The following is a 19,084-nucleotide window of genomic DNA, read 5'->3' on the forward strand; positions in this document are numbered from 1 at the left end:
AGATAGGACGTGTCCTATTTTTGGATTTTTACAGACCGTGCTCCCATACTTTATATGGGAGCACGGCCCGTAAACGTGGGTGGCTGCTGCGGCCGTCCGTGCCCGTAATCACGTACCGTGATTACGGGCATGGTCAAGTGCAGGGGGCCTTAGGCTCTGTTCATGCGAACATCATGGCTACTCTCATACCAGACATAACATACAAAGGACACGCGAAGCCTGGAAAAAGCTAAAGGCTTTGACACTCTTCCCTTTACTCCCTTGTTCCTATAACTTGTACAGAACCCCTTTAATGTTGAAAAAGATTTTGCACTTGGGCCAAGAAGAACAAAATGGGTTTAGATGACTTCCCTGATAGAATTTGAACAAGTTGAAGTTCGGGTACTATGCAACTACATACCTTGCACATCGGACCCAGTTTGTATGTTGGGTGAGTGAAAAAATAAAACGCTGATGATGGACGCTCCATGCTTTTACAGACTTGTCATCAGATGCAGTAATAATGTATTGACCATCGCTTGAAAAGTCAACGCTTCGTACTGGAGCTGTGTGGGCCTTAAATATAGTTGACTCCCCTTTGCTGAAATAAATACAATTTGAAGATAAATACAGGCATGCACGTGAACATACTGAAACTATTTACCAGGAGGAGCCTGGGAGGTACAAAGGGATGGAAAAAATAAATTGTATTATATATATATATAAATTAATTAATTATGATTTAATATAATGTCTCTCCTTTATGCGACTGTTTGGTCGAGGAATTACCAGGTTTACATTCAAAATCCAATCTACAACTATAAAAGGAAGATCTATAAAAATGTAAGTAAAGCTAAATGGAATCTTTGGAAATGTTCCCAGAATACATTAAAACCCAATTTGTTCTCCAAGCAGATACCCATAGGCACCATGTAAAAGAGCCATTACCAGACTTGGAAAGCACTTGAACACTGCTTGATGCATATTTAGAACATCTGGACACTCCGTACAGAACCTCACTAAGAACGCTAGAAGTCAAAATCTAATTCCTCTCCAGTACTTACATGTTAGGGGTCCAGAGTCTAACTGTCCTGTCTTTAGAAGCGGATGCCAGCAGGTGTCCAATAGGAGAAAACTGAACACCAGTCACAGCCTCTCGGTGCCCTATAAACCTGAAAGCACGTGACTGAGGCTTCAAATTCCAGACCATGACAAATGCATCTGCAGCAGAAGATGCTAGAAAGAAATAGAAATATTGCATAAGAACACAGGGAGACAATGTATGTGTGCGAATATAGCACTTCTCCAAAACTGATATAAGCACAAGATAAAAGCACTGCTTACAACACAATGCACACCACTTCATATTCTCAAGCTGTATGCAACAGATTTATAAAAAAAATATGATGCCAATGCTTACTAGAGAAAATACTGCATGAGAACGACAACCCAGACTCACTAGTGGTCAGCGTCTGTGCGTCATCTGGGGAAATAGAGCCCAGTTTCCTTCAGTCCCATTGCGACAGGTGTATAAAATCCAGCACCAAGCCACGCAGTCTGCCTTTACTAATATTTGTGAAAGAATGGGTTGTTCTAAAGAGATCACTGAATTCCAGCGTGGTACTGTAATAGGATGCCACCATTGTAACAAGTCAGTTTTTTAAATTTCTTTCCTCCTAGATATTTCACGATCAACAGTGAGTGATCTTATTGCAAAGTGGAAGCGTTTAGGAACCACCGCAACTAAGCTAAGAAGATGAAGACCACGTAAAGCTACAAAGTGGGATCACTGAGTGCTGCGGAGCATAGTGCATACGTCACCAACGCTCTGCTGACTCAACAACTGCAGAGTTCCAAACCTTCCCCAGCAGAAAAACTGTGCACCAGGAGCTTGTCATGGGTTTTATGGCTGAGCAGCCGCATGCAAGTCTTACATCACCAAGCACAATGCCAAGTGTCAGATGGAGTGGTGTGAAGCACGTCGTCACTGGACTCTGGAGCTGTGGAAACGTGTCCTGTGAAGTGACGAGTCGCCCTTGTCTATCTAGCAGTACGATGGATGAGTCTGTGTTTGGTGAATGCCAGTAGAAAGTTACCTGCCTGACTGCATTGTGCCAACTTTACAGTTTGGTAGAGGAGGGATAATGCTATGGGGGATATTTTTCAAGGGTTGGCCTAGGCCCCTTAGTTCCAGTGAAGGTAAATCTTAATACTTCTGCATACCAAGACATTTTGGACAATTGTATGCTTGCAACTTTGTGGGAACAGTTTGGGGAAAGGCCCTATTCTGTTCCAGCATGACTGTGCCCCAGTGCACAAAGCAAGGTCCATAAAGGCATGGTTGGTTGGGTGTGGAAGAACAGGATGTCTGCACAGAGCCCTGACCTCAACCCCATCGAACAGCTTTGGGATGAACTTGAACTAGAACGGAGATTACAAGCCAGTTCCTCTCATCCAACATCAGTGTCTGACCTCACAGATGCTCTATAGGATGAATGGGCAAAAATCCCCACAGACACTCTCCAAAATTTTGCAGAAAGCCTTCCAAGAAGAGTGGAAGCTGTTTTAGCTGGAAAAGGGGGACCAACTCCATAGTAATATATTTGGCGCATTTTCTACCAACGTAAATTAGTTTTAAGAGGCTCTGTGACCACATTATAAGTGCCGTATCTCCTATATAAGGAGATGGGCGCTGTAATGTAGGTGACAGTAATGCTTTTTATTTAGAAAAACTATCTATTTTAAACCACTTTATGAGCGATTTTTAGCTTTATGCTAATGAGCTTCTTAATGCCCAAGTGGGTGTGTTTTACTTTAGACCAAGTGGGCGTTGTACAGAGGAGTGCATGACGCTGACCAATCGGCATCATGCACTCCTCTCAATTCATTTACACTGCACTAGCGATATAGTTATATCGTTATGTGCAGCCACATACACAAACACTAACATTACTGTAGTGTACTGATCATGAATATACATCACTACCAGCCTGGACGTCATGTGTACTCAGAATCCTGACACTTCTGAATCTTTTCTGTCAGATTCCAGCAAGGCAAGCGTAATCTCGTTTGAAATTACAGATTACATCGTAATCTCGCGAGAGTAATGTTAGTGTATGTAGCTGCACATAACGATATAACTATATCGCTAGTGCAGTGTAAATCAATGGAGAGAAGTGTATGACGCTGATTGGTCAGCGTCATACACTCCTCTGTACAACGCCCACTTGGTCTAAAGTAAAACACGCCCACTTGGGCATTAAGAAACTAATTAGCATAAAGCTAAAAATCGCTCATAAAGTGGTTTAAAATAGATCGTTTTTCTAAATAAAAAGCATTACTGTCACCTACATTACAGCGCCCATCTCCTTATATAGGAGATAGGGCACTTATAATGTGGTGACAGAGTCCCTTTAAGACTGGCTCTCGACACGCCAGTCTTAATATTTTCCCCCAATGTACGCACATCTTAATGTGTTTAAGCTACATATCCACACGATCAAATTAGCAGGGAACAAATGCAGGATTATGGCCCATTCAATATTAACACAATCACATGATACTTATTGGAAGCAATTATGCATGTGCCAATAACCCATTACGAGCTTTATTTAAGGAGGTCAATAATGGCAAACAATACATTTAAGAAGACAATCCGTCATAACTAAATAAAGGGGAAAGCGACATGGTTATAGGGGACATTGTACATGTCAAATTTAGTTCGTAAGAGCAAAATTGGCAGTCCTATTATTATTTATATAGCAGCAAGGTGTTCCACAGCTCTTTACAATACAGAGGGTAAATATACAGACAAAAATCATTATAGACATTACAAAAGAACAGGCTGAAAATAATCAAACAGAATGAGATCAGGACCTGGCTAGGTGGACCTTAGTAATTACAGATTTATAAGGGTCCCACTGAATTCAATGGTAGCCTTACAAGTTTATATGCTCCCCCTAGTGGTGGCCACAGGCAGCTGGAATTTTGATAGCTAGACATAAAATTGTATATGTACTGGGACGGGATTTGGAGATTTGTACTAGAGAGTGTTCTGACCCCAGGAACATTTTGTAGAAACAATTGATGTGTAAGTTTCGGGATGCATTCATGTAAAAAACATCCAAATGACAAGTAAAATATCACCTTTGGAGCCAGGTATTATTTCATATATGGAGACACTTTTAGAAGGTGTTGTCTTATCAGCACAACCCCCACCTCTAATGCTAAAAAGGGACCTCTAGTACTACACAAAATTCTTCAATCTCTCTGGCTCTAGTAAATAGGGTGGGTTCCTGGGGTGCCCCCTCTATGAAATTAATATGCCCTAAAATGGTATACGGTATGGACAGGGGAAAACGCTTTAAAAGAAGAGATCCACATTTGCAATAATTTTTTATTGTGCCAAAGCATCTAAAATAAAAAAAATGAAGGAACTATGCAAATTTCTTCATTACAAATCTATTGTTAGGGAACTGCAGCTCCTATGCAGAGCAATATATTTCCATTACATTTCAAACAAACTCTAAGTAGTCTGTCCGGCAGTAATATTACAGCTTTAACAGAAAGAAGTACACAAGGCACCTCATCGTGTAGAACATTCAGTATAAAAGAGAAACAGGTAGAACAAAGGTATTCTGTCTAACTACAGGCACATTACTGATGTACAGTCATATACAAAGTGTCAGCTGCAGCTGTCCCAACCAGCTGATGTGAATCCACCAAAACTTCACTCCTAGAATAAATCAACATAAAAAGGTGGGGATTTTTAAGTGCTGCCAACATCCAGAAATAATACTTCTATAGATAAAATGTATTATTTATTGCAGCTACGCATTTCAACTCCATACTGGAATCTTCAACAGGCCATGGGCTGATGAAGACGTCAATATAGCATTGAAAAACGTAGCCGCTATAAATAATACAGTTTATCTACGGAAGTGTTGCTTTTGAATGTTGGCAGGGCTTACAAATACCAATTTTTTTATTTTGGTTTAATTTCTGCCAGTCATATGAACATTCAGGGAGAGGACAGGGAGAAGGGAGTGGACCTTCACTTCAAGGTCGTGTTCACAATGGAAAACAGCGTGGGGATTTTTGTTTCAGATGTTATACATAACAATAAAATTCCCATTAACACATGTGCTTTGTTTTCCCCCCAACTTTTGGCTACTTGACCATGCAGATCCAATGTATTGTTAGTTAGGAAAATATATTTCAGTTCTGGAGGCATGAGTACAGCTAATGCAATTCTCCATTGCAAGTAACTTGAAGAGAACTCCCAGATCTCTGCCTAGCATCAAAATAGTTCCACCAGAGCAAGTCTGGACAAATCTTAGCCAGATCTAGGGGCCAGCTCAAAAGTTAGGCGCAAGCAACTAAACATTGTAGGACCACGGTCCACGGCTAGTACACACAACCCAGTTGGGGCGTTATTACTGCACATTTCTTTAAAAAAGAAAGTCCAGCAAGCACTCTTGGAGAGCCCCCTCCCCATTTAATGACCTACTTACAGCAGACTATTGCTAGCTGTTGTGTGGAGCGTCCTACATCAGTCTCTACTAAGCCCTTATTCACACGACAGGGTTTCCCTGCCGGGTGACGACAGTTCATAAAACGGCTGTCACCCGGCTGCAGTAGGAACAATATACCCCTAATGGGGCTATTCACAAAAACCGGCCGTCAAAAAATGGGACATGCCCTATTTTCGGCCGGGTGCCCGGCTCCCATAGAAGTCTATGGGGCCGGGTAACACACGGCCATCACCGGAATGTGTCCTGAGTGACGGCTGTGTCTACCGTCGCTTGCGCTCTGCTCACAGCGCAGAGTGCATGTGAGGAGGAGGTGTTTATGCCATTCTAACGAATCGCTGTATGCTGCAGGTAAGTTTCTACAATGTGGGGGTGCTGTATACAGGGGTACTGTGTAGCAGGGCCGGGGTGTACAGCAGGTGGAAGGTGGTGCTGCACTGGCTCCCTTCCCCTGCTTGTTTTAAAGGCGCCCTGGCCCGGCAACACCTCCCATGGCGCCGCTAGCAGCTGCTTCTACTGCTGTAGCAACGCCACTATAGCAGAGCAGGGAGGTATCTCCCTGCTCTATGTGCTAGCCTCACTTTAGCTCCCTGAAGGAGCGGAATCCCCGTGTGTTCGGGGATTCCGCTACTGGACAGAGCGATTGAGGTCTCTGTCCATATATGGACAGTGAAATCAAGGGAAACTCCTGAAGCGGAATCCCCGAACACTCCGTGACCGGGGATTCCACACCAGGAGAAGCCAGTAACGTTCAGTATCCATAAATGGACACAGACGACAGGAGCTTCTCCTGAAGTGGAATCACCGGCCACATGGGGATTCCACTTCAGGAGTTGCCCCTGATGTCACTGTCAAGATATGCCGGGCCCGGAATCGGAACATATTCAAAACGGATGCAAACCGGCCGATTTTATCGGCTGACACTCGGACCCTGTCGTGTGAATAAGGCCTTAGAGATCGATCAAGGAGGAACACAGTGCGGTCATATTTTGTGTCCGATCTAAGCCATGCAGGATTGTTCTGTGGTTGCTCCTGCTGGAAGAGATGGAGATGGATGTGGTCAGAGCCAAATGATGAAGGAAGCAAAACCCTGTTGCCAGGGTGAATTTTCTAGTGGCCATGGCAGCCGGGATTTGTCCAGCCCTGCTCTGGAGACATGACTAAACTGTCTGCCCTGTATACTATTAGTATACTATTCAAACACTGGGATCATTCATATAATGCATCCTGTATTGCACGTGTCCAAAAGATGCAAGCTAGAAACTAAACTGATGCTTAAAGGAACAGTGTCATCACAAATATTTTTTTTATATGTTAAAGATGTTAGTGCCTTCATATAAACGTTTATTTTCATTTGTGTGTTTGTGTTTTACTGTTTCTTATTTTCACACTTTTTCTTCCCTATGGGGGCTGCCATTTTTTGTTCCATTTCTGTGTGTGTCGATTAACGACACACACAGACATGGAATACGGCAGCCACAGTCCCATAGGGACTGCGAACGGCTCCCGTCCCATTGACTGCCGTGTACGGCGTCTGTGTGGGAACTGCGCATGCGCCGCTCCCACACAGTCCTATTCGAAATTGGCGCCGTCCGGCGCCATTTTCCCGTGGACCGGAAGTCGCGGCTGGACAGTAATATTACTACTTCCGGTCGCGGCTTCCGGACAAGTGCACATGGAACAGCGGCAGCAAAGGGAGCGGACGGGCCGCGGCGGCAGGAGCAGGTAAGCGATTTCAATGTATGTTAGTGTTTGTGTGTGTTTACTACTGCATGTAAACCTACTACACTGTGGGTTACCTCAAAAAATGGCGACACACAGTGTAGGAGGTTAAACCTTTCAAACCCCTCGTTTATCCCGGCACTAGCCAGGATAAAGGAGGGGGGATTGCTGAGAGCTCACTAGAGCGATAGCTTTTAACCCAATGTTGCAATGCTGCAATTTTGGGAACTAGCTCCAAACAGCTCCATCTAGTGACCAAAAATGGGTAGTATTATAAATTTGAAAAAATTTATAATATTTCCTGACTCGCGAAAAAAATAAAAAAAATTTGAACAATGTTTAATCACCCACACACTAAATGTTTAAATTTAAAAAAAAAAACATGTTTTTGGGGCGACACCATGCCTTTAACAACAGCAAGCATAGAAATAAATATATCCCAATGCCTGAAGAACATCCTCAGCAATGTCCTTACTTTGTGGTTCTTTAGGAACAAACCATAAAAATTCACCCCTTTTCTAAATGAGCCCTAAATATCATGCATACCTATATAACTGACCACAGATTTTTTTGAGGGATTTATAGAATACCTGCTTTAACACAGTATCGAAAAGGACTGGTTAGTGTGACCGATGGTCCATTTGCTGATATTCTCTGTATTAAATTACATTGTGCATTATCAAGCAGGATGTCGAATCATGCAAAGATGTCATTTTGTATTCCACCTGTAATGACCTTTCCCCCCCTTCTATTTCAGAAATATATGTAATTTTTGAATGTTTCTTCTGGAACCTTGACAGCTAGCAGTTAGCAGTTTGGCTGAACGCCAAGACAAAGTTATCTCATTTGCAATTATTTCTCTTTATCCCAACATTCCTTATGTATGTGAATAAAACTCCCCCATCTAGAAGAACAATCTATTGTATTCTTGCCAAATAGAACAGGTGTTAAGTGACGTAAGCATATAATGAAGAATTATAATATTACATTTGAAATGTATTGTATGTCTGTGATTGTCTCAATTTTATATATTCTCATTGTATGCTATTAGCTGAATCAGAGTTATTGTCACATTGCCTCCGATTGGTTAACCTCAAGCCTACGCCCCTTTTGAATGGTATTATTGTAATTGATTTTGGCAATAAACCTCAGAGGACAATTTTGAACATACCAGCAAGGTCTGTGTGTCCTACTGTTTTCCGATATTATCAATGATTAGGATCTGGATAAATCTCCTGGAATGAGTGTTGGTTGAAACACTGGCCTAGATTTCAGTCTAATATATTTTGAGCCATGACTTCCTCAACATTAGCAAACCCAATAGTAGTGATGTTCCAAGTAAATGGCTCACAACCAATGTGAACATAATGGAAGGCATGGTCCTCTGCTACTGGGTTTACAACCCTTTAAGACTTGGTTCACACAGTTTTTTTTGCAGGCGGAAAATCTGCCTCAAAGTTCAGTTTGGAATTTCGAGGCAGATTTTCCTCTACCTGCACGCAGATTTTCGCAGCGTTTTTCGCCCGCAGCCATTGAGCGCCGGGGGGCATAAAACGCAGCGAAATACGCTTTCTCTGCCTCCCATTGATGTCTTTATGACTTGATAAGATAGTTGAAATTACCTCATCTGTCAGACCGTGGTTCCTCAAGATCTGCCTTTCAGGATCCAGGCTGACAATTTCAGAGTTTCTATTCCCTGAAAGAATAAGGGACCCTGGGAGAGAAGATTCTCCCTGACTGGGAGCATGAGAGGGTCTTCCAACGCTAGGCATTTTACGATTGGAAACCAACTTCTTTTTGGCCAATAGGGAAGAATAATGATGAGCTTTGTCAAATCTGCCTGGATTTTTCTTAATACCATTGGTATCAGAGGAAACGGAGGAAAGGCATAGGCCAGATTCATGCCCCAGGGTTGGGACAATGCATCTACTCCCAACGGGTTGTCTCTGAGATTTAGGGAGAAGAATGTCTCTACTTGGGAGTTTTTCCTCGTGGCAAACAGGTCTATTTGTGGATAACCCCATCTTCGGGTTAAGGACAGAAAGACTTCCCTGTTTAGGGACCATTCTCCAGGGACTCCCTTGTCTATGTTGTTTGTGCAGAGCCACCACAGGAGGGATGATTTCACAGTCTCGGAAATTTGAATTCTTGAATTCAGGGAGTTCTGTTTTCGATCCCACTGGGACAAGATCAGATTCTGTAAGGGTCTGGAGTGAAATTGACTCCATGGAATAGATTGGATGCAAGACGTCATCATTCTCAACATCCGCATACATTCCCTTATGGAACAGGCGTCTTTCCCCCAAAATTTCCTTACTTCTGCCAATAAGAGTATTTGTTTCTCTCTTGGGAGGAAGGAATGTTGAAGGGAGGAGTCTAGTAGTACTCCTAAGAAGACCTTCTGTTTTTGGGGAGGAAGACTTGACTTCTGAAAGTTGATTATCCATCCCAATTCCTGTAGTAGGGAAAGAACCTGTGACCGATGACTGTCTAAGATAGACGGAGTATCTGCCGTCAACAATAAGTCGTCTAGATATGGGATAATTACTATGCCCGGACTTCTTACGAATGCCATGATCTCTGACATAATTTTTGTAAAAATTCTGGGGGCGGAGGAAATGCAGAAAGAGAGGCAGACAAACTGGAAGTGGAGAATGGAAGGACCATCCTGAATTGCGAATCTGAGGAATCTCTGGTAAGCGGGGTGGATAGGAACGTCATAATACACATCCTTTAAATCGATCACATTGATGCCTCTTCCCTTATTAGAGGAATAGTCGATCTGATAGACCATCTTGAATTTTCGATATTTCACCCACTTTTTTAGGACCTTCAGGTTGATTATTGTCCTGTAGGAACCATTTGGTTTTTTGACTAAGAAGATTTTTGAATAGTGGCCTTTGCATTTTTCGTTGTGGGGAACTGGAGAAATGGCTCTCGATTTGAGTAGTTTCTGGACGTCCCGGATAAGGATCTGATGATGGTCTTTTGCTTGGTACTGGGTTATTAGAAATTTCTCTGGAGGAATGGAGGAAAATTCTATTTTGTACCCTTCTTCTATGATCTTTAGAACCCAGGGGTTCTGGGTTGTTCTCGACCATTTGGGATAAAATTGTAGGAGTCTTCCTCCTACGCTCTTGGCGTCATTGCTTTGAGGGCTGGAATGAATTATTTGGGTTAAGGAGATATCCTCGACCCCTTCTTCCTTCGGGGTAACTCCAGCGACCGGACTTCCCTTTCCCGCTGTAGTTCTGTAAGGTAGGATCCCTCTGTTGGCGAAACCTCCAAAACTGAGGGGGTGTTTTTGGTTTCTCTTCAGGAAACCCCTTTTTCCTATCTGCTGCATTCTCCAGCATGTTATCCAGGAGAGGACCGAACATCAGAGACCCTGTAAACGGGATAGAACATAAATTTGTTCTTGGACTTCGTATCTCCTGACCACATTTTGAGCCATAATGCTCTTCTAGCAGCATTTGAGAGAGCCCCATTCCTGGCAGCAAATCTAATAGATTCCGCTGAAGCGTCTACCAAGAATCTGGTTGCCATCTTTAGTAAGGGTAGAGATTCTAATAGATCTTGTCGTGATGTCTTCATCATCAAATGGGTCTCCAGCTGGTTTAACCATATAAACATTGCTCTTGCTACGGATGTGGCCGCGATATTAGTCGAGATCAAAGCAGAGGAAGATTCCCACACTCTTTTCAGTAGCACGTCTGCCTTTCGGTCCATGGCGTCCTTGAACTGCGAGGAATCTTCAAATGGGATTGCGTTTTTTTTAGCAACCCTGGCTACTGGGACATCTACTTTTGGGATCTCATACCAAGGTTTAGTGTCTTCTGGATCAAAGAGAAGTCCGTTTTTAAAATCTCTTGAAATGAAGAGCCTTTTTTCTGGATCTTCCCATTCAGTTGTCACCATTCTTTTGAGATTTTCGTTTACCGGAAAAACCTTCGTTTTCTTTTCCGTTAGACCTCCACACATCTCATCCTGGATGGTATGTGGTTGGTCTTCTTCGGGAATATCCATGGTTTCCCGTATTGCCTGAATTAAGGTATCAGACATCTCGGAAGAGAAGAACATTTTTTTCTCTTGAGTGGAAGAAGTTGAAGGCAAGAGTTCCTCTCCTTCTTCTAACTCACCCTCCGATAGGTAATAACACTCCGAGTCAGTCCCCTGAGAGGGAGGACAATATTTTTGATCCACTTCCATCCGTGGTCTTTTTGCCCGGGAGTGAGAGGGAGTTTCTTGAGGAGGGGCGAGGGAGGCTACTGACTGACTCACTTCTTCACGAATCATAGCCCTAAGTTCAGACATGAGCGTTGGTTTTTCCTCTTTTAGTATTTTTGCAATACAATCCTGACACAATTGTTTCCTATGTGACTCTGGCAATTTTTTGCACAAGTCGCACATTTTTTAACCTTCTTTTTATCAGTTTGTCTCTGAGAGGAATCTTTATCCTAGAGAAAACAGAAGGTAGGTAAAGTATGGTGTGCATACATAAGGAGTCATAACCCTTACCCCAAGGGTGAGACTCACGTGACCCTGGGACATATCTGGAGTTCCGTCAGGACGAGGAAGTTCCATACCGCGACAGGTAACAGGCAATGCAATATGCAATCCACAAAAATAATCCAAGTTAGAGTTATCAGCTCTAACTACATACCTGTGCGTGTCCCTTTAAATGCGGGCGTTTTGAATTTCCCGCCTTCCAAGATGGCCACGGACCGGAAGTAGCCCGACGTCATTTCTGGTCGGCTATTCGTTGAAGTGCAGCCGCCATAGCCGGCGACTGATGCTTGCTATGCGGCGCAGCGAGGATCCCTGCCGGTGCGTCCAAACTTATGGAGCTGCCGGTCCCCGCCTGGTCACGCGGCCAGGCCGAAGCCTGCTTGGGAATCCCCAACCCCCACACACTACTCGAACCCCTGCCTAGGATTCCTCCGGTAGGTGTTTTATGGTGGGAGCTAAGGGACCTCTCATTCGAGGGGTGTTAGCCTAGGCTTTAGTGGGAAGAGAAGGGGGAGTGCACGGACCCCCCCGATCTTGCCCCCTGCCCGAGTTTTTTCCTGCAGTAACACAGGAGCGACGTCTCTCTGCTCCTGACCCTGTAGGGACAGGAAGAACACTGGCAAGTGGGTGGTGGGAGGGGCCTTTTAACCTCTCTGTCTTCCTGTCCCTACAGAGGTCAATAGGGCAACCTCCTGTGGTGCTGTCATGAGGGATGTACTGGAAAAAACGCCTCTGATTGAAATCAATGGGAGGCATTTTCTGCGTAAAAAAACTTGCCAAAAAACTCGGTGTGAACTCCCTCTTAGGGTGTCAAACAATTGTAATGTTGATTCAAAAGGTTCCTAAAGATAATACCAAGTTGTTTGTTGTCTGGACTGAAGTCAATACAGGTGACAGCATCTTTATGTCCTTTGAAGTGGCGCTTCAAGGCCGGATCTTCCTGTTGAATAAAAAAATGTTGTCAGTCAAGTATAATCATTATACATTTGTCAAAATAGTAAATTGTGGGGTTAAAAAAATAAATAATAAATAATGTTCCACTCTCACAGCTGAAAATCTACAGATCTATAGTATACAGTTGCAGAAAAAGTAAGTGAGCCCTTTGGAACTACCTGCATTTGGGTTTGTTCACATCAGCGTTCGTTTACGCTGAGGGGTTCCGTCTGAGGTTTTCGTCGGGTTAGCCCCTCAGCGGAAAGGCAAACGGAAACCTCAGCTTCCGTTTCCCTCACCATTGAAGTCAATGGTGACAGAAATCTAGCTAATGGTTTCCGTCTGTCACCGGTGTGACAGGGTTCCGTCGTTTTGACGGAATCAATAGTGCAGTGTATTTTTTGGATCAGACATTTTTTAGGGTGTTTTGATAACATATCCATGTCTTGATCGTACATTGAATGCTTAGGATACATATTGGTGGATATAAACACTATATCATTCATAGACATACACTCGTCCATACAGACATTCTACATATAAACAATATATAGATATACTTGGTCATAAAGACAGATTACATACTACGGACATATTCTACATGTAAACACTAATATACGCTCGTCTATACAGACATATTCTACATATATACTCTTTATTTATAGAATACATCCGTAGTATGTAACCAGTGTGTATAGACAAGTGTATATCTATAAATTATAAACACTATATGACTTATAGATATACACTCGTCTATACAGGCAGGTTACATACTACTGACATATTCTATATATAAACACTGTATAATTTACAGATATACACTCATCTATACAAACTGGTTCCAAAGTACGGAAATAATCTACATATACTGTAAATACCATATAGTTTATAGATGTACACTTGTACATACAGACAGGATATATATATATATATATATATAGCGCCATATGGTTTATAGATATCTGCTAACCCATACAATTGTATACATATATAACAAACTGTGAGCAGACACCTCTATACGGCTGAGCAGCTTATAAATAATCTTATAACTGTCTGAATTCTGCCACAATACTTATCACACAGTGTAATAGTATGAGTAACGCAATAGGTGACGAGGCGGCCATCACTCCGAAGTACATGACATAAGACACAAGTACAGCATTAGCGCGGTCCCAACGCTGTCACCATCTCACCAGCACAGACGCCATGGATCTCACAGAGCTCACTATTCAAAGGAACCACTCAACAACTCCATCTTAGTCATGTGACAAGTGCTGTACGACGTCACCAACCCATGTGATCGCTATGTGCCAGAGGGGGCGGGCGCGGAAGAGAGAAGCTGCTGTGGTTGTGCGGATATCTGGAGGTGTATTGTGAGAAGAAGCGTACAGTACGTTAGCGGGTGAGGGATATGGAGCTAGTAGATATCGGGTGAACGTCACTGTGTGTACAAGCGGGAAGTCTGGGTGTACCTGTAGTGTCGTGACACTTTTAGGGGTACAGTCCTTGCTCTTTACTCCCTCTAGAAAAGTGTCATGGATCCCGCTGTCCCTCGTTGTTGCTGACGTTAATAAACGTTCTAAAGTATGGCAGACAGCTTTTCTAGCTCCCCCGTATCCTGTTGTTATTATTTATATTCTGTGTTTGTAAATAACGGGGAGGATACCAGAACACAGGTTCACCTCACGGTTTTTCCATACATTTGGCTGCATGTTCACATCTGCGTTTTGAACATCTATTGCAGGTCCGTTTAGAAAGTGCCCCTTCACCATTTTCGTGTCCATTTAAAGCAGATCCGTGTGTCCATTGTGACATGCGTGTGGTTTCCGTTGTCACTCCACATCCGTTCCGTTTTCAACGGATGTTGTGCTTCAATTTGTCTTGTTTTAAACAGTTCGTTAAAATCCATCTTGTGTGTTGAATGCGGGGAACTTTGGCACACCCTGCCGTTGCTTGGCAATGGATCCGTGAAAAACGGACGGCACATGGATGCTTTCCGTGTGCCATGTGTTGTTTTGACGGTTCCATAGGCATAAATGGGCAAGACGGACACTGAATAGCGGACAGAAGCAGGACATCTTCTACTTTTGATGGAACGGACGCACGGAATCGTTAAAAAAAACGGAAGTGTGCATGGCCCCATAGAAATGAATGTCAGTTTGCTATCTGTTAAAAAAAAAAAAAATGGATAGCACCCTGAAGAAAATAACTGAAGTGGGCATGATGCCTTAGTGCAGCTGCACACGACCGAGATCGGGCCGTGAAAAACGTCCCGAGTGTCGGCTGGATTTCCCGGCCCGACCACAGTACAGATGAACGGGACTCCTGGCGTCATAGACCTTTTATGATGCTAGGAGTCTCTGCCTCCTGCTGTTCCGAGCTGTATCATTTTGTTCAGAACGGAACAGCAGTTCCGTGGGGAGGCGGCGACTCCTAGCATCATAAAAGGTCTATGACGCCAGGAGTCCCGTTCATCTGTACTGTGGTCGGGCTGGGATATCCGTCCGACACACGGAGCCTTTTTCACGCATGGAACTCAGTCGTGTGCAAGATACCTTAATGTCCATCTAAATTTTTCAGTTTTTGCCTCTGCATTTCAGCAGCCATAACTTTTTTATTTTTTCATTGACGTGGCTGTATGAGATGTTGTTTTATGCGGAAGAAATAGTTTTGTTTTTTTCCCGCAGGTAGAAAAAATTATTTTTACGGCGTGAATATAGGAAAAAGCGACATCTCACCATGTTTTTCTTGTTTATTTTTTATCCCATTCACATTTCACGCTAAATAACCTGTAAAATTAATTTGTCAGGTTATTACGGCTGTGTAGATACCTAATATGTATAGGTTTTTTGTTTTTATGTAATATAGGGGCAATAAAATATATTTTATGTAAAATAATGCTTTTTTGGGGGAATTTTTTTTTTATTCCATGATTAAGGGATAAATTTATTTACAACTTTATTTTTTACTTATAATGTATTAGCATACTCTGTATTAGGCCTCATTCACACGGCAGGGTTTCCCGGCCGGGTGCCGGCCGTTCATAAATCGGCCGGCACCCGGCTGCATTAGGAATGATAGACCCCTAATGGGGCTATTCACACGACCGATTTTTTGACGGCCGGAAAATCCGGCCGTCAAAAAATAGGACATGCTCTATCTTTGCCCGGACACCCGGCCGCCCGGCTCCCATAGAAGTCTATGGGGCCGGGTATTACACGGCCATCACCGGAATGTGTTCCGAGTGATGGCCGGGTTTCCCGGCGCTTGCGCTCTATCTCCTCCTCACAGCGCAGAGTGCATGTGAGGAGGAGGAGTTGATGCCATTCTGACGAATGGCATCGCTGCACACTGTGTGGCAGGGCCGGGGTGTACAGCAGGTGGAGGGAGCGCTGCGCTGGCTCCCTTCCCCTGCTTGTTAAAAGCACCCTGGCTCGGCGACACCTTAGATGGCGCCGCTAGTAGCAGCAGCTGCTGCGGCTGCTACTACTGCAGCGACGCCACTATAGCAGAGCGGGGAGGTATCTCCCCGCTCTGCTATGTGCTAGCCGCACTTTAGCTCCTTGAAGGAGCGGAATCCCCGTGTGTTCGGGGATTCCGCTCCTGGACAGAGCGCTTGATGTCTCTGTCCATATCTGGGCAGTGACATCAGGGGAAACTCCTGAAGCGGAATCCCCGAACACATGGGGATTCCCCTTCAGGAGCTGCCGCTGATGTCACTGTCCGGATCTGCCCGGCACGGATGCATAACTTTATGCAAACCGGCCGGGCAGAATGGCCGATTTTACCGGCCGGCACTCGGGCTCGGACCCGACCCGGTCGTGTGAATCCCGCCTTAGCATTACACTTTGTCACTATGACACAGGATTCACATAGTGTGCCCTAACAGCAGGCAAACTGAACAGACAGCCCCAGGGTCCTTTCTAGGTCCCCAGGGCTGACTGCAGAGGGATTCCCCGGTCTTTGATCATATCACAGGGTTTCCGATGACGAGATCAAAGAGGGGAGTCCCCTTTGATCATGGCCCGGTCACGGACTTCGGCGATCAAGTCTTCAAAGTTTTACATACCCTTCAAATAAAGTTAAATGTGTGTAAATATATATATATGTATATATTTCTTTTTTTAATCTCCCATTTTACCCTAAAATTAATGTCATTTTTTTTTTTTTTTAACCATAACTCGTGTCGGTGTGTCCGTAAAAGTCTGAAATATAACATTTAAATGCCAGATTCGCTGTTTTTTCCTCACCTAATCACCTTAAAAAAATGCAATTAAAAGTGATTAGAAAGTCTCATGTTCCCCAAAATGGTACCAATAGAAACTATAGCTTGCCCCCACAAAAAAATAAGCCCCCACATCGCTCAATTGACAGTAAAAAAAAGTAATGGCTCTGAAAATATGGTGACATGTTTTTTTCTTTGTAAAAGTATTAAAACATAAAAAAAACCTATATCAATTTGGTATCGCCATAATCTAATTGACCCACAGAATAAAGTTAACATGTCGTTTTTACCACACGGTGAATGCCGTAAGAACAAAACCCCAAAAAACAATTGAGGAATCACAGTTTTTTTTCCATTCCACCCCACAAAAATAAGTCCTCATACGGCTATATCGACAGAAACATAAAAAAGTTATGGGTTTTGGAAGGTGGGGAGGAAAAAGCGAATATTTAAATCCAAAAAATAGTGGGAAGGGGCTAATGACTATTGTAGTCTCAGAATTATTCAACCCTCTGAATAGAATCCCTCATAAGAGCAAGCTTAAAGAGGCTCTGTCACCAGATTTTGCAACCCCTATCTGCTATTGCAGCAGATCGGCGCTGCAATGTAGATTACAGTAACGTTTTTATTTTTAAAAAACGAGCATTTTTGGCCAAGTTATGACCATTTTTGTAGTTATGCAAATGAGGCTTGCAAAAGTCCAAGTGGGTGTGTTTAAAAGTAAAAGTCCAAGTGGGCGTGTATTATGTGCGTACATCGGGGCGTTTTTACTACTTTTACTAGCTGGGCGTTCTGATGAGAAGTATCATCCACTTCTCTTCAGAACGCCCAGCTTCTGCCAGATCACGCTGTGACGTCACTCACAGGTCCTGCAAAGTGTCAGACGAGCGAGGACACATCGGCACCAGAGGCTTCAGTTGATTCTGCAGCAGCATCGGCGTTAGCAGGTAAGTCGATGTAGCTACTTACCTGCAAACGCTGATGCTGCTGCAGAATCATCTGTAGCCTCTGGTGCCGATGTGTCCTCGCTCGTCTGACACGATGCAGGACCTGTGAGTGACGTCACAGCGTGATCTGGCAGAAGCTGGGCATTCTGAAGAGAAGTGGATGATACTTCTCATCAGAACGCCCAGCTAGTAAAAGTAGTAAAAACGCCCCGATGTACGCACATAATACACGCCCACTTGGACTTTTACTTTTAAACACACCCACTTGGACTTTTGCAAGCCTCATTTGCATAACTACAAAAATGGTCATAACTTGGCCAAAAATGCTCGTTTTTTAAAAATAAAAACGTTACTGTAATCTACATTGCAGTGCCTATCTGCTGCAATAGCAGATAGGGGTTGCAAAATCTGGTGACAGAGCCTCTTTAAGGTGTTGTCTCCAGCACACCTGATGAAACATGTTAAAGGGGTTGTCCGAGATTTATTTTTTCAGTAAATTTAAACACACATTGCACATATTTATAGTTGAATAATATACTTACCCGTGCAATCTTGCTTCTGTTCTCCGATGTGGCTGTTCTTTTCTTCGGATCACATGACTTCTGACGTCACTTTTTCAGGCTCCTCCACTGTCGTGTCGTATCACATGGTCTCGCCCCAGAGAGACCTCGGATGGGATACGACACGTCACTGGTAATGTGTCGTTTCGGCGTGTGCTGGTTGATTACTGCCCGCCCAGCCTATGTAGCTTTTCACTGTGAATGCGCCTATGCGTGTTAGGTAGGGAAGGGGGGGGGGCGCCGAAGAGCTGCTGACAGGCGCCCCCCGTATGTCGGACACCTGCAGCAGCTTTAGGAAGAGCCAGGAAATTACAGCGTTCTGACTGGGGTCTGTGACGGCCAGGGAGTGGACCAGTCCAGTCCAGTCACCTTACCTGTCACCTGACCTCACGTCAGTGACATGAGGTCAGATGACTCAGGTCAGGGGACAGGTCCACTCCCGTGCTGCAGCCTTCCAGCTCTGCCTCTACTCTGTGCTCTGCTGCTACACACAGCCGACAAGCAGAAGAGGAAGCTCCGCCCACAGCCTGTCCTGACCTGTGATGCTGTCAGCAAGGAGACATGATGAGTGTCTGTGTGTGTATGTGTGTAGAGTGTATACAGTGTGTGTCTTTGTATGTGTATATGTTAGTGTGTGTGTGTCTCTGTCTGTGTCTCTGCATGTGTTTGTCTCTTACA

General features: G+C 43.9%; 1 protein-coding gene across 4 annotated transcripts in view; it reads right to left on the reverse strand.

Moving 5' to 3' along the window:
* POC1B (POC1 centriolar protein B) overlaps positions 1-13,950 on the reverse strand; it is a 107,057-nt gene extending 93,107 nt beyond the window's left edge. For 3 of the 4 annotated variants that reach the window (XM_075856811.1, XM_075856809.1, XM_075856808.1), the window contains exons 1-4: positions 13,868-13,950; positions 12,597-12,681; positions 1,044-1,215; positions 401-580 (exon numbers count right to left, since the gene is read on the reverse strand). In XM_075856811.1, the coding sequence (XP_075712926.1) occupies positions 401-580; positions 1,044-1,215; positions 12,597-12,681; positions 13,868-13,882 (452 nt within the window). In that variant the 5' untranslated portion in view covers positions 13,883-13,950. Of the gene's footprint in view, positions 1-400; positions 581-1,043; positions 1,216-8,403; positions 8,675-12,596; positions 12,682-13,867 lie in introns of those variants that run through there. The other variant, XM_075856810.1, reaches the window with a different exon arrangement.
* Positions 13,951-19,084: the final 5,134 nt, after the last annotated feature.

This window comes from Rhinoderma darwinii, chromosome 3 (genome assembly GCF_050947455.1).
Source record: "Rhinoderma darwinii isolate aRhiDar2 chromosome 3, aRhiDar2.hap1, whole genome shotgun sequence".
Classification (NCBI taxonomy): domain Eukaryota; kingdom Metazoa; phylum Chordata; class Amphibia; order Anura; family Rhinodermatidae; genus Rhinoderma; species Rhinoderma darwinii.